This window comes from Heptranchias perlo, chromosome 3 (assembly GCF_035084215.1).
Source record: "Heptranchias perlo isolate sHepPer1 chromosome 3, sHepPer1.hap1, whole genome shotgun sequence".
Lineage (NCBI taxonomy): Eukaryota > Metazoa > Chordata > Chondrichthyes > Hexanchiformes > Hexanchidae > Heptranchias > Heptranchias perlo.
The window spans coordinates 118,024,493-118,040,898 of record NC_090327.1 but is presented as its reverse complement, the minus strand read 5'-3'; the positions used below and the strand labels follow the sequence as shown (position 1 = coordinate 118,040,898).

General features: G+C 43.0%; 2 protein-coding genes across 4 annotated transcripts in view; one reads left to right on the top strand and one right to left on the bottom strand.

Moving 5' to 3' along the window:
• The window catches only part of ano10a (anoctamin 10a), an 82,959-nt gene extending 73,387 nt beyond the window's left edge, over nt 1-9,572 (top strand). For both annotated transcript variants that reach the window (XM_067981709.1, XM_067981708.1), the window contains exon 13: nt 8,988-9,572. In XM_067981709.1, coding sequence (XP_067837810.1) covers nt 8,988-9,062 — 75 coding nt within the window. In that variant the 3' untranslated portion in view covers nt 9,063-9,572. The remainder of the gene's footprint in view (nt 1-8,987) is intronic.
• Nucleotides 9,573-12,858: 3,286 nt separating this feature from the next.
• snrka (SNF related kinase a) overlaps nt 12,859-16,406 on the bottom strand; it is a 32,439-nt gene continuing 28,891 nt past the window's right edge. For both annotated transcript variants that reach the window (XM_067981704.1, XM_067981705.1), the window contains exon 6: nt 12,859-15,958. In XM_067981704.1, coding sequence (XP_067837805.1) covers nt 14,764-15,958 — 1,195 coding nt within the window. In that variant the 3' untranslated portion in view covers nt 12,859-14,763. The remainder of the gene's footprint in view (nt 15,959-16,406) is intronic.

Sequence of the window (16,406 nt, the reverse complement as noted above, 5' to 3'; positions counted from 1 at the left end):
AGCTTGGACACTGGCCAGGTTTTTCTGGGATACAGCTGGTTGTTTTTTTTTTGCATCGTGTAATGTTATTCCAGCAGGATTTTCTTTGTTCACGGAAAGAATAAGGCTGCAAACTCAAAGCATTTTCTGCCTTAGTTGCAACTGTAGAAATGCATTGTACCACAGGAGTGATTTAAAATCGCAGCTGGTAAATGTCCCAGTGTCTTCCTGCCAGCTAGAAATACTTAACGTCGTTCAAAAGGTTGAATGAATGAACAGCTCAAAATTGTCCAGTCACCGATTTCTTTACTGACTCTTGTGAAATGGATGTGCAGCTTCAGATCCAATCACAGCAATTACAAACAGACCCTTTCAAAAGATCCTACATTATCTGTAGAAGGCTGTTCTATAAACACTAACAAAATTAAGCAGCAGATTAATCTACTTTAATCAAATATATTCACAGTAATCAGTCTGATTAGTCACAGTGACAAATACAGTACAATTCCCGCAGAGCTAAATTATTCAGTGAGTGAGCTCAGTTATATCTGCTGTTTTGTTGATAAGAAATTAATTCCTCATTTGGCAGAGAGATCAGCAGTGACTAATCTCAGCCTGAGCTAGCGAGACACAATTTTCAAAACTGTAAAGTTATAATTTATTCACATCTCAACTACGTTTTTTAATCTAGGTCTTTTTAATAGCACTGAGTAAGCTAACATGAAACTTGCGTCCGTCACACAGAATGAAGCTTGAAATAGGCGAGCAGTGTGTTTCTCCACCCCGAGAGGCTGCATGTGAAATCTGCGGGGTGAATTTTCACTTTTACTGTTGGGAGTTAGTGGATCAGCTGCCCGTTTTCTGCCCCACCCGATATCCATTTCCATTGACTTCAGCGGGCGGGTGTGAAACAGACGCCCGATCCACTCCCGCCCGTTTTAAGCCCAATGGTAAAAAAAATAAAAATTCGCCCCCGAATGTTAAATCTTGTGTCGCTCTCTTCGACGGTTTAATTTTATTTTTTTGTCCCTATTTCATACTGTTCATAGTGAGAAACACTCAGTGCTGGGGAGTAATATTTTTATTCACTTGCAATGGAAAGAGACTGACCATTTTCTTCATTCTATTAGGTGGTCGATATCTTTGGAAGATCCACCCACTTAGTCCCATTCCTCTGCCCTTTCCCCATTCCCTTTTATATTTTTGAATATTTATCTTCTTTCCTTTTTTAAAAGCTGTTATGGATTATGCTTCCATCACTGTTTCTGACATGGCGTTCTATTAGTTCACTACAGCAAAAAGATTTCTCCTGACCTCTCCCATCCTCCTTTTGGTGATAATCTTCAATTTATTCTCTCTAGTTACTGACTCAACTACCGGTGGGAATCGTTTTCCCCTATTTACTTTATCATTTTTATCCTGTACCTTTTTAAAGCTAAGAATACACTGCAAGATGGGGTACAAAAGTACTAGGCCAGAGGTAGGTACCCAAGATGTAACAACACCAAGGGAGGAGAGAGAGAGAGTTTGGTAGCACTGGGGTGGGGCGGTGCTGAAGTTTGGTAGCATTGGGGTGGGGGGGGTCCTGAAGTTTGGTAGCAGTGGGGTGGAGGTCCTGAAGTTTGGTAGCAGTGGGGTGGGGGTCCTGAAGTTTGGTAGCAGTGGGGTGGGGGTCCTGAAGTTTGGTAGCAGTGGGGTGGGTGGGGGTCCTGAAGTTTGGCAGCACTGGGGTGGGGCGGTGCTGAAGTTTGGTAGCATTGGGGTGGGGTGGGGGGGGAGGTCCTGAAGTTTGGTAGCATTGGGGTGGGGGTGGGGGTCCTGAAGTTTGGTAGCGTGGGGGGGGGTCCTGAAGTTTGGTAGCATTGGGGTGGGGGGGGGTCCTGAAGTTTGGTAGCAGTGGGGTGGGGTGGGGGTGGGGTGGGGGTCCTGAAGTTTGGTAGCAGTGGGGTGGGGTGGGGGTGGAGTGGGGGTCCTGACGTTTGGTAGCATTGGGGTTGGGTGAGGGTCCTGAAGTTTGGTAGCTGTGGGGTGGGGGGGATCCTGAAATTTGGTAGCAGTGGGGTGGGGGTGGGGGGGGGGTCCTGAAGTTTGGTAGCAGTGGGGTTGGGTGAGGGTCCTGAAGTTTGGTAGCTGTGGGGTGGGGGGGATCCTGAAATTTGGTAGCAGTGGGGTGGGGGTGGGGGCGTTCCTGAAGTTTGGTAGCAGTGGGGTGGGGGTGGGGGGGGGGTCCTGAAGTTTGGTAGCAGTGGGGTGGGGGTCCTGAAGTTTGGTAGCAGTGGGGTGGGGGTCCTGAAGTTTGGTAGCAGTGGGGTGGGGGGGGGTCCTGAAGTTTGGTAGGGGTGGGGGGGGGGGTCCTGAAGTTTGGTAGGGGTGGGGGGGGGGGGTCCTGAAGTTTGGTAGGGGTGGGGGGGGTCCTGAAGTTTGGTAGCAGTGGGGGGGGTCCTGAAGTTTGGTAGCAGTGGGGTGGGGGGGGTCCTGAAGATTGGTAGCATTGGGGTGGGGGGGGTCCTGAAGATTGGTAGCATTGGGGTGGGGGGGGTCCTGAAGATTGGTAGCATTGGGGTGGGGGGGGTCCTGAAGTTTGGTAGCATTGGGGTGGGGTGGGGGGGTCCTGAAGTTTGGTAGCAGTGGGGTGGGGGGGTCCTGAAGTTTGGTAGCATTGGGGTGGTGTGGGGGGGGGGGTCCTGAAGTTTGGTAGCATTGGGGTGGGGTGGGGGGGGGGGTCCTGAAGTTTGGTAGCAGTGGGGTGGAGATGTTAGGGTTTGGCATCAGGAGGAAGGAGGTGACTTGTTGGCTTGATGCAGGAGCACGATGGAAGAGGAACTTAGTGGGGGGGAGTTTAGGGGTTGGTTCACTGGTGGATATTGGAGTCATTCAACAGTGGGAAGGGGAAAGGGAATAAAATGTGATTGGGTTGTGGGAAGCGGGTCCTAGATCTGGCAGCAGTGGCTTCTATCTATCTGATAGATCTCTGCAGACGTTGATTTAATTGTTTTATGATTGATTCCTGGGGAAATACAATTTCCCTTATATAAGCAAATATCACAGCTACACCAGCAAATGTACAGATTCCACTCACTGTCTCTGCATTTCTGGAATGGGAAATAGTTGCATGGCTAGTTTAATAAAAAAATAATTTATATTTTCAGTCAGCAATTTTTGTATCTCTGAGAATGTAGACGGGGCAATGAACCAACATTCTCTGTAAATGATTTGTCTTCCTGTCAATTATAAACATTTCTAGAAATTACCTGCCAAAAAACATAATTTACTTGAGAGAAGAGTCCCAAAGGTTTTCATAGGAACAGGAAGAGGCCATTCAGCCCTTCGAGCCTGTTCCGCCATTCAATTAGATCATGGCTGATCTGTTTCTTAACTCCATCTACCCACCTTGGTTCTGTAACCTTTAATACCCTTGACTAACAAAAATCTATCAATCTCAGTTTTGAAATTTTCAATTGACCCCCAGCATCAACAGCTTTAGGGGGAAGAGTTCCAGATTTCCACTACCCTTTGTGTGAAGATACACTTCCTGACATCACCCTTGAATGGCCTAGCTCTAATTTTAAGGTTATACCCACCTTGTTCTGGACTCCCCCACCAGAGGAGATAGGGTTGATGGAGAGAAACTATCAACTCCTTTAATCATCTTAAACACCTCAATTAGATCACCCCTTAAAAGGTGAGAGACTAAGAAATGTTGTTAGTCAGAGATTTGGATGTCCTTTAACATGAATCACAGAGTCAACATGCAGGTACAGCAAGCAATTAGGAAGGCAAATGGTATCTAAGCCTTTATTGCAAGGAGGTCTTGCTGCAATTATATAGGACTCTGATAAGACCACACCTTGAGTACTGTGTACAGTTTTGGTTTCCTTATCTAAGGAAGGATGTACTTGCCTTAGAGGTGGTGCAACGAAGGTTCACTAGATTGATTCCTACGAGGAGAGGTTGAGTAGAATGGGCCTATATTCTCTGGAGTTTAGAAGAATGAGAGGTGATCTCATTGAAACGTATAAAATTCTTAGAGGGTAGAGGCTGAGAGGCTGTTTCCCCTGGCTGGAGAGTCTAGAACTAGGGGTCATAGTCTTCAAGGTAAGGGGTCGGCCATTTAGGACTGAGATGAGGAAAATTTTCGTCACTGAGTTCTGCATCTTTGGAATTCTCTACCCCAGAGGGCTGTGGATGCTCAGTCATTGAGTATATTCAAGACGGAGATTACCAGATTTTTGGACACTAAGGGAATCCAGGGATCAGGTAGGAAAGTGGAGTTGAGGTAGATGATCAGCCATGACCTTATTGAATGGCGGAGCAAGCTCGAGGGGCCGTATGGCCTACTCCTAAACATAGAAACATAGAAAACAGGAGCAGGAGTAGGCCATGCCGCCCTTCGAGCCTGCTCCGCCATTCAATATGATCATGGCTGATCCTCTATCTCAATACCATATTCCCGCTCTCTCCCCGTACCCCTTGATGCCTTTTGTGTCTAGAAATCTATCTAGCTCCTTAAATATATTCAGTGACTTGGCCTCCACAGCCTTCTGTGGTAGAGAATTCCACAGGTTCACCACCCTCTGAGTGAAGAAATTTCTCCTCATCTCAGTCCTAAATGTCCTACCCCATAACCTGAGACTCTGACCCCCTCGTTCCTATTCCTTATGTTCTTTACTCAAGGGAATACAAGCCTACTGTATGCAACCTGTCCTCATAATTTAACCTTTTTAGTCACAGTATCATTCTGGTGAATCTGCACTGCACCCCCTCCAAGGCCAATATATCCTTCTTGAGGTGTGGTGCCCAGAACCGAACGCAGTTCTCCAGATGGTGTCTAACCAGAGCATAACTTCCACCCCTATGCACTCTAGGGGTAAGTAAGAACTGGATAAGAGCCTGAGAACAACACATTGGTTTATATTGTATTAATGCACCCATGCTGGATTTAAACCTAAATTGCGTAGGTGTAAATAGAAGCACCTCCCAACCCTGTGGCATTGACTAAAACCCTATGATGGGAAAGACTGATTTCATGGAAATAAGTTGCCATATAATTGTAATATGGTGTGAGCTGACAGGAATTTTGTTTGTGGAGAATTTTTTTTATGGGATGTGGGTGTCGCTGGCAAGGCCAGCATTTATTGCCCATCCCTAAAATAGTCCTAATTGCAAAATTACCACATGATTTTGGTATTTCGTTTGTGATAGTCATACCTGCAGCAAGATATACCAAATTCTATCCCAAAAAAAGATTAAACCTCTGCAACACATCATTGGAGAGATCGGTCCTGTATCTTAACTTATCAATGAGACTGTATTTCACAAGGTTGGTAAGGGCATAAGGATTGGGAAGCTTGGATGGACCAGTTAATTATGACTTTGATCCAGCTGCAACAGATTCAGAGGCAAAATACAGCTCTGGGGTAAGATGCCTACATAATTCCTAGTAAGATTGTAATTGGGTGGCTACTCCCCTTTTTTTTAAAAAAAAGTGTTTGCCTATTGTTCAAAGCCATTCAAAGGAATTCCACTGACTAGTTTGTCTGTTTAACCTGTCCTTGTGCTGGCTCAAATCTGCTGTGTTATTTGGACTGACTTCAACAACTGCTTGCACTTGCTTGCTGCTGTAGATGATTCTCTCTCTGAATAAAGCTGTTTGGGAGGTCACTCTGTTATGGAAGTATCTGGTGTGACTGATGTAAATCAGCCTTTGAAATGATGTAGCCGCATACTTGAAATCCAGAGACACTGAGCAGGTTAATTGTCCACACTTGTCCATGTTATCCCAGATTAAAGAAAGAGCGAGCTTGCGTTAATATAGCATCTTTCACAACAACAGGATGTCCCAAAGTGCTTTATGGCCAATGAAGTACATTTGAAGTGTAGTCACTGGTGTAATGTAGGAAACGCGACAGCCAATTTGCGCACAGCAAGGTCCCACAAATAGCAATGTGATAATGACCAAATAATCTATTTTAGGTGTTGTTTGAGGGATAAATATTGGCCAGGACACTGGGGAGAACTCCCCTGATTGTCTTCGAATACTGCCATGGGATCTTTTACGTCCACCTGAGAAGGCAGACGGGGCCTCGGTTTAATGTCTCATCTGAAAGACGGCACCTCCGACAGTGCAGCACTCCCTCAGCACTGCAATGAGAGTGTCGGCCTAGATTTTGTGCTAAAGTCTCGAGTGGAGATTGAACCCATGATCTTCTGACTGAGGTGAGAGTGCTACCCACTGAGGGTATCACTTCAGTTCCTATGAAGGCCCGCCTGTGGGAACTGGTTTTTGACGTTGGATACAAGGAGGACTATCTGACTAAGTCCAAATCATATGTCTTTTTGGCAAAAATATTACATGTAATACTGTAGAGATAATGTCTTCATGTTGATTATGCAGTATTTCTGGGAGCTATTCTGTTCTGTGACCCACTGGGACAAGATGATGTTGATTATCTTAAGGGTGCAGAACCCAGTATTCAAGATGATTTAATGCAGCAGTAACTCCTGCTCCACAAATCATCTGTAATCCTTTGATGAGATAACTAAATTATCAGCCAGGCAATATCCCCTAAATATAACTTCAGATTTTTAGACGGCATGTGTAAAACTTTTCAAGAATATCAATCGAGTAGATGGATTGAAATCTAGTTTAGCAATGTGAAGAAAAAAGATGATATAGAAATGGCACTGTTTGGGAGCATAGCTTATCAACAGTTTTGATGTAAGGTTAACTGGCCTATCATTTCCTGGTTTACTGCCCCTCTTTTTGAAGAGAGAATTCATATTTGCCATCCTCCAGTCTTCTGACACAACTTTCCTTTCCACAAAATTCTGGGAGATATATTAAGTATGCCTGCTGTGTGTACATTGTAGTCTCCCATGAGAATTGCATGCTAATTCTCACCTTGTGCCTGTGTACCTCTTCTGTTAGCAGAAGATGCTTTATCCAACTTTGGCGTGAGGGAAGGGTGGCGAGAGATCAGCAGCACTCCCTATGGTTAGAGTATTGGGGCAATAAATGGCTCTAACAGTTAAAGAAACCATAATAGACTATCCAGCACAGAAATTGCCAATTCAGCACTCTCTCTTCTGGTATTTTGCTCATCTACTTCCTGGCTCACTCCCCATACCTTTTAACGATCCTCTTTTTGAAGCAGCCATCAAATTCCATTTTAAAAGAATTGACAGACTCTTTCAACAGTGGTTTGTGGCAGAGAATTCTGCATTCTAACCACTTTGATCAGTTGGAGCCGAATGGCCTGTTTCTGAGCTGTACATTCTATGTAACCCTCTGCATAAAGGAATCTTTCTAATCTCCCCTTTAATTTTTTTGTGATTATATAAATTTCTGCCCTCTTGTTACCATCTTGTTGACGAATGGGAATAATCTATCGCTACTTGCCTTATCACCAACCCTTCATAGTTTTGAAGACCTCTATCAGGTCACCTCTTAACCTTCTCATCTTTAGTGCAAAAAGCCCCAACTTAAGTCTTTCATAACTGTAACCCCCTACAGTCAATCTACAAAATAGCTTTTTCATTGCTTTTACTATCCACATACAAGTATGGCCTAACTAAGGTCCTGTACAAGTTCAACATTATCTCTTTACTTATGTATTCTTTGCCTGTAGAGACAACACCAAGAATTCCATTTGCTTTTTTACGACTTTCTCTACTTGTACTGCCACTGTTAATGACCTGTGTGTCTGCACGCCAGGGTCCCTCTGTTTTGGGCACCAAACCTCCGGAAAGACATATTGGCCTTGGAGGGGGTAGTGTAGATTGGTAAGAAGGGGTAAATTCTGAGGACTGGTTGCATAAACTTGGCTTGTATTCCCTTGAGTTTAGAAGGCTGAGGGTTGACCTAATTGAGGTGTTTAAAATGATAAAGGGATTTGATAGGGTAGATACAGAGAAACTATTTCCTCTGGTGGGGGAATCCCCAACAAGGAGGCATAATAAAATTAGAGCTAGGCCATTTAGGAGTGAAATCACAAAGCATTTTTTCACACAAAGCGTAGTGGAAATCTGGAACACTCTCCCTCAAAAGGCTGTGGATGCTGGGGGGGTCAATTAAAATTTTCAAGGCTGAGATCAATAGATTTTTGTTAGGTAAGGGTATCGAGATATGGAGCAAAGACGGGTAAATGGAGTTAAGGTACAGATCAGCCATGATCTAGTTGAATGGCGGAGCAGGCTCGAAGGGCTGAATGGCCTCCTCCTGTTCCTATAAGTTCCTCTGCTCTTCAATTCATTTACATTTTTACCATTTAAGGTGTGTTTCCTTTCCCTATTCTTTCTTCCAAAATGTATTACTTCACATTGTTCCATATGAACTGTATCTGCCACCTGTCTGCACATCCCGTCAGCCCACCTATATCCTCCTGCAGTCTTTCATAAACTTTGTCACAATTTGCCACACTTCTGATTTGGTGTCATGACCAAATGCCCATGTTTCCTCAATTTCCCAAGTCCAGATTATTTAAGCATAAATAAATTATAACACACCACTTTGGAACACTGCTCACCACAACCTTTCAGTCAAAGAAACAAGTACCTCATGTTCACTATCAAGCAGTCTCAAGGTAGGTACTGCATTACCAGCTACAGAACGAACCGTTCTCTGTCCCAACAACGCGCATTAGCCCCAACCACCGCACATCATTCTTTGCTATAGCAGTGTGATGTTTCCATCTCTGACATCAGTCATCCTTTCAGTTCTTCTGACTGAGATTGCCGCATCCAGAGAAGTTTTGTGCTGTGGGTCTCTGCTCATGAGGAACTGCATTGAGGACTCCTAGACTTGCAGGTAACAGAGAAGATTTTCATTCTATGTCCCAGAGGTAAAACAACTGTACCAGTCCACTGGATTATCCAGTTCCCTCCAAGGATGCACATAACTATTGGCATTGAACACAATGCTGTAGTTATTCATTTTTTGCCCCAATTAAGGCAGTAAGCATAAAGTTTCCTAGACCTTTTGGTAAACAAATGTTTGTTTGTTCCTACAGCAAATGAAGGAAGCTGATGAGTCACTGGCAAAGGAACAGGAACAGGAACATGAAGAAAAGAAGAGAAGCAGATAAAGCATAGAAAAGGGAAGTTTGTGAAAAGTGACCCATTACTGCCCTCAAATGGATTAAGCCATATACCAAGATTAATAATCGACAAGTAGTGGGTGTGAAAGTATTCATTGCATGAAAACTCTCCTCAGCACGGTGCTAAATATATTCAGTTTCTTTTGTAAACTTATTATCCACTAACACAACTTGCGTGATGCATTATTGGGTGGTTTATGCGTATAAAATGAGAATGATGAATCAACAATTATTGCTGTAGAATAAAACATATACCAGAGCGTGGATGGATGGTGAAGTATAACTTGAAGATTTGTTCTAGCAGGTGAACATTTGAGCTGCCACTTCCAAATGATCAACATCACAAGCAGAAGGATGGAGCTGTTCTCGGTCACTGGCATTAAGCAGCGGGTGAATGTTTAGGACATACGAGTGTATGAAAGTTTCTCCTGGTCTTTGTCTTGAATTCTGTAAAAGGTGGTGCGCTTGAGTAATAAACCTTGTATAAATCACAAATAATTGCTCTTGACCTGATAGCTCCTTTCTTTGCAAACAGTGTACAAAGTAAATGGCTTCTGGTCTAAATTGCTTATATTGAAGTTATTGTAAATTGTTACTTTACACCGAATTTTCATGGTAGCCCTTGCAGTTCACAAAGATTGTGTATTTGTTTCCACTCGTGGGGGAGTCCAAAACTAGGGGCTATAAATATAAGATAGTCACTAATAAATCCAATATGGAATTCAGGAGAAACTTCTTTACCAAAAGAGTGGTTAGAATGTGGAACTCGCTACCACAAGGAGTAGTTGAGGTGAATAATATAGATGCATTTAAGGGGAAGCTAGATAAACACATGAGGGAGAAAGGAATAGGTGGTTATGCTGATAGGGTTAGATGAAGTAAGGTGGGAGGAAGCTTGTGTAGTGGGGATGTTTGTGCTGAGCACCCAACTCCACCCCACCAGCAACATCTTACAGTGCCCCCATCAGCTCCCAAAAACTAATGATTTTACCTGCAGCGCCAGGGTTCCAGGCCTCGTTCCCGCTTCACTTGCAGCCCTTCCAGCACACTCACTGGCTGGAGTTACGGCAGGAGTACACTAGAAGGGCCGATGTCCATAGATGCAGTAAGGGCACATTCTCCTTCAATAAAACAAACTTCAGGAGATCTGGGAGTGGTGGTGGACTCAACACTTGTCATTGCAGAGCAAGCAGCAATCCACAAAAGTGCTACACCAAATTGCTGAATCAGCCTTTATGCTGAAGCTATATAATTCTCTGGTTAGGCCTCACCTTGAACTGTGATAACATAGCTACTTATCTATAATACATTAAAGTGTTGCTTCTGTATCTCCTGTAACTGGTGCACCTCTTTCCTGCAAAACTTTTCCTGTCACTTTTTTTAATAATGCTAATGTTTTTCTATTGATTTTACTTAGCTAGAATCATAGAACTACAGTGCCTGCCCTAATCTCAGAGCTATCCACTTAGTCCCATTCCCCAGTTTGTTCCCCACACATTTATCCATATCCCTTTTAAAAGCTCCCACCACTGATTCTGATGAGTATTTCTAACAATTTTTTCCTAACCCCTCCTTGTTCTTTTGAAGATCCCCTCTGCTTACCAACTTAACCAGGGGAAAGTTTTTCCCTATGTACCTCATCAACCACCTTTGTTCTAGTGAAAAGAATCACAGTTTCTCTAGTCACTCCTCATATGTAAAGTCACATCACTGGTATGATCTTAGTAAATCTCTTGTATTGTCTCTTATGACAGTTACATGGGGAAGATGGGTATCGAGGGATATGGGCCAAGTGCAGGCAATTGGGACTAGCTTAGTGGTATAAACTGGGCGACATGGACATGTTGGGCCGAAGGGCCTGTTTCCATGTTGTAACTTCTATGATTCTATGGACATGACATACTTCCCAAGGAAAGGTGCCCACATTTAGACATAATATTCAAAATGCACCCTAACCATTCATTGTATAGCTTTAGCATTACTTCTGCTTTTATACTGTATGCATATATATATTTAAAAAATCTAGGATCCCAGGTGTTTTTTTTACACACACCCCCGAGTGCTCTCACTTTGAAAGATTTAAGTATATGAACATCCTCTCTGCTCCATTATGCTTAAGTTTTACCATTTAGTATATATTTCCTCTCCTCATTCCTCTATCACACTGAATTTGCTAAAGTGCTATGTAAATGCAAATCTTACTTTCTTTTTGCTACCTCACAACTTGGCAGTGATCTTCTGCAAGGACCAAAGCCCTTGCATTGCATACCCAAGGGCTTCAAACCATGAAGAACCTACAAGTCACAAGCTTAACTTGCAGCAGGGCTTTGTTCTTTTCATCTCTTCAATGAGATCAGTGTCCTTTGCTCCTCCTCAGCCCAGTCCTGATGAACTGTGCTTGACTCAGTGGGCATCCACCAGAACCCCGAGGTGTCGATATGAATGCATATTTTCTCCAATCAGTACCTTTGACAGCCTCATGAACCAGTCATAATATGGCACCTACCATAATCCCACCCTATCCTCAATGGTCAATCTATGGGACATTTTATATAGTGCCTTTAATGTAGTAAAACATCCCAAGGTGCTTCACAGGAGAGATTAACAAACAAAATTTGACACTTAAGGAGCTATTAGGACAGGTGACCAAAAGCTTGGTCAGAGGTAGGTTTTAAGGAGCTTCCTATAGGACAAGAGATGGAGGTTTAAGATGTTTAGGGAGAGAATGAGAGCTTAGGGTATAGGCAGCTGAAGATATGGCCCTCTCTGATGAGCAGAAGGTTGTAGGGCTGGATGAGGTTACAGAGATAGGGCATAGCGAGGCCACAGAGGGATTTGAAAACAAGGATGAGAATTTTTAAATCGAGGCATTGCCGGACCAGAAGCCAACATAAGTCAGCGAGCTTAAGGGTGATGGGTGAACGGGACTTGGTGTGAGTTAGGCAGCAGAGTTTTGGATTAGCTCAAGTTTACAAGGACATCGAATATGAAGGGTGATCTTGCCTTAAGTCATCTTACCTAGATCCTGGGGCTGGAGTACATAATCTAAATAAATTTGATCATATACTGCAATAGCTTTGAGTTTCTTCATGCAACCCCAAGGGGATAAGTTGAAAGCCTTATGAAAGAAGTGGGTGGCCTCAAATAGTGACTTTCTGGTTGGGGATCCAGATAAAGCCACAGCCCATGCATTTATCAGAACAGAAACCTTGAACAAGTTTGTCTCCACTGTGTCACTAGGGCAGCAGGCATCAGCAGTATTCAAGCCAAATTCCCCAAAACAAGTGTGGGTAGTGTACTGACATTTAAGTACCAGGCACCCATAATGGAATAGAATTTGAGGAGGAAATAAAACTCCCAGCATAACAGTTGGGCAGACACTGAAGTGCTGATAGTGCTTCTAAAGCTCTTGATATGGCCACTTTAGAGTCCATTCTCTCAGCATGCAAATATTAGGCATTGGGGTCAATGTACTAGTGCTGCAGGATTGCATCTCCATCCAATCCGATCGGTTGCTTAAGCCCTGTGTGTCGGTTCCAGAATCCCCTACGGTATGTTGCTGCTGTCACAAATACCAGAGCAGTAACGGTATGGGGAACTTGTGACTTCTACATCACTAAGTGATCTGCCTGTGTTTTTTGCAGGCCCTAACGAGATTTTTTTTGGAACTTTTTTACCAAAGCAGCACATGTACATGTGCAAAAGTCAACCCAAAGGTTAGACTGTCTGTCTTCATACTCCAAAAAAAAGTTTATATGCTCTTGTAATTTGAAAGACACAACCATTTAGAAGTCAGCCACAATGTTTTATTCAGACATGAATATACTAATTTGAAGACAGGTTGGGCACGGGATGCCACATTTTCAGACTGTTACATTATTTGGTCCAATAACATTCATAAGTAGTGGTTACTCTTTCCATTCTTTGCACCAAACGATGCATCACAACATACAACATGCACCATCATTTACTTGGACAGCTCCTACAGAATACAGACAAAGTTTTAAGATTGGGCATTTTCACCTCCATTAACCTAATACGATTCTACAGCTGTATATAGTCACTGTTATACTCAGTACCATGTATACACAAATATTTACATTTCTTTTACAAATACACAGGGTAGGAGTTCTAAAAGGTGCCATCACAAGGCTGTACATCATAAAATATAAACAAAACTATTTACAATAATCCAGAAACTTAGCTGCAACTACACAATTGCTGTGAATTCCCTTCACTATTTATATTTCTCCACAATTAAAAACAAGTTATTAAAAACTGGAATGCCAATATACTTTTAAGTGTAAATTACTAACCCACCCCATTTCCCCCACAGTGTTTGCTTTGGAACATACTTCCACCACCGAATAATTAATTGGTAGGCTTTTCCCCCAGAGTCCTGCAGATCAACATTTTAGGGAAGCAAAAGCAAAGTTCTCCAGCCTTCTACTGATGTTAAGTAGGGGAACCCTTAACAGAATAATCCACTATCCACTACTGATTGAAACAGCTGATTTACAGATGGATTAGGAAGGGTTTACTTTTAAAAGCTACTCCCCAGTGAGTTTAATAGAAAACATTCCACAGACACTTTCTATAAATGACTGAAGTTCTGATTACAAATCATTCAATGCAGCTACAGTCAGGACTGACCATCCCTCCTCATCATCACAAATGTGATTCTGGGACCTTAAATGTGAATCTGCAGGTGTCCATGGATCATCCCTTTAACAGCAGGAAGGGGGTGGGAAGCATTTCAAAACTTACACTGCAGGACATAAGCAGCAAGTACTTCACATTTAAATTACCACTACACTGACATTGTCCTTCCAACAAATCACATCTTATACAAGATACAATGCAACTTTGCTTTATATATTTCCAGTCACTACACCATATGGCTTACCCCATTGAACTGACAGAACAAGTAGATGCAAACATATATATAGACTAAGAGACAGGCTAGCCTGAGTGCAGTGCTTTCTCCCTTACGGGGCAGCATGGTGTCATGGACACTAATAACCAGCAGAGATACTTCCAACTATCTCTGTCTATAGCACCTTAAAAATCCGGCTCATGTTTGCCTTATCCTGAGTTTAAGTCAACACAGACTGACTTGCACTGATGTGAGCTCACTGGTTGCTTTAAACATGTTAAGACTCTCCAGTGTGGTTATTCTGCAGTTTTGCAGACAGCATTTTATTGGCTGTGGAATATTGAAATGTTTTCTCAGGAGCTGCAATATTTTTGTTATTGCTTTGGTTCTTTTCTGTCAGGTGCACTGGAGTATGCCATTTGATCTTGCATTCTTTGATCAGACGGTTTAAAACAATATAGATTTGTTGTATTCTCCCTTAAGTGCTACATGTAGAGCTACAAAGTGCTCCATTTACTTAAACTGCATTTAGCTCCATTAACAATGTACAATCAACAGGTTAAAACTCCTAAGTTAATACAGATTTTAAAACTCTGCACTGCTCATGTTTTTCTTGTTGAGAAATGAGAGCAGTAGCAAGCAGCATGCACAAAGACCATGCATTGTCAGATATCTAGCAAACAAATTTAAACATAGCAATAAATAACTCTCAAAGCCCATTTAAAAGCTCAAGACTGAAAAAGGATTTCACTTTGCTAAGAAAGTCACAAACTGTAACTAGTAAGAATGACAGTTAGATCAGGCTGAAACTACTTAAATAACTTGACAGCAGCTAGTCTGACTGGAGGTACACAGCAGCCCATCTTTAGGGCTCCGCTGAATATTCACAGAAATCGTTTTCTCACAGAGAGGTAGCTGCAGAACATTGTTTTTCAAGTTCATGTTGTTCTCTTTTGACATTTCAAGCTCATTCAGCAGGTCAGCCATTTGGTCAGAATAGGATCTGCTGCTGCCGGACGGAGAGGCTCGCTCTACAATATTGCTCGAGGTGATGCACATTTTCCAGGCTGATTTCTCATGTATTCGGATACCGGACGTTGTGCCATTTGGCTCAATGATGTATCTGCTACCATTGCCACCGTGCAATTGTGACCCTAGGCAAAGGCTCATCAGCTTCAGGCTCTCCACTAAATCCTCTGCCGTTTTGGGTGACTGGGAGGAATTTTCCTGGGCTGCACAGGTGCGAGTTGTTGATCCTGTGTTGTTGGTACTCCCATTAGAGTCGTTGGAAGGGCTGCTCCCGCCTTTGTTACCATCGCTTGGGCTGCTCTTGTCAAGGCCAGCATTCCCATCGCTCGGTTTGCCCTGCCCACTTCCGTCTCCTCCACTTCCCGGAGGCCCCTCACTGCTGTCACGACGGTGCCAGGAGTAAGTGAATCCACTATCTTTGTCTAGAAGCCTGCGGCTTTCTGAATCATCGTCACTAGTTTCTGAGCTGCTGCAACTTGAACCTCGCCCTTGACTTTTGCGTTTATGGTAGCGCTTGTGCACGGTACTCGGAGAAGCTATATTCATCTTTAGTCGACTGAGTTTGGGAGGTAGGTTTTCATCCATGTCAAAATCATCATCCGACTCCCCTTCCTCGAAAATCTGATTGAGGACAGGAGCACTCTTTCTGGTAGTAAGACGGTTTGTTATGGAAGGTTTACGCCGCAAAACCACCTGAGTGGGAAGAGGAATTGCTTTTTTGTCATCATCATCGTCCTCCTCATCCTCCTCCACTCTGAATAGACATGTCCTATTGCTTGCACTAGTCTTTCCACCTGTCCCAGTTGTTGACGATTCTTCTTTTCTTGCGGGCTCACCAGATTTCATTCGGTGCCCGTTAATAATGGACTCTGCAGTGCGGGCTGGCGAGCAGCTGCCAGTAATAGACACAGGATGGCTGATGGGTGATGTGATATCTTCGATATCCTTGGCCACATCAATTTTTGTAGGCCAGGATTGCCTAGATTTGAAAACAAAAAAGGAGAAAGGGGAAAAAAAAACTTTAGTCACCCATTTTCTCATTTATTTGAGCCTTTACAGTACTAACTTCAATTTTGATTTATATTTCAGCTATCTAACACTCAGAATTGATTATATTTAACATTAGACATCCAGGCTAATCCTGCCTCTTCATAATAAATCCATTAACATCACAGTCAGTTTATGCTGGGCTATGAAATACTCCATAGTGAAGAAAACTACAGGAGTATATGCTATGCTAAAGGAATAGTACCTATACAATTCCTGAATTCCAAGGGAGAATCAATGTAGGCACTTCAGTTAGTGCAGATTTATATCTATTGTAACAAAGCTGAGATAGTGACTTCCTTGAACATCTCTTTCCAGAAAGTTATTCAAGTCTTTCAAGCTTATGCTCAGACAGATCAAACTCCAAGCACTGTGGAGTA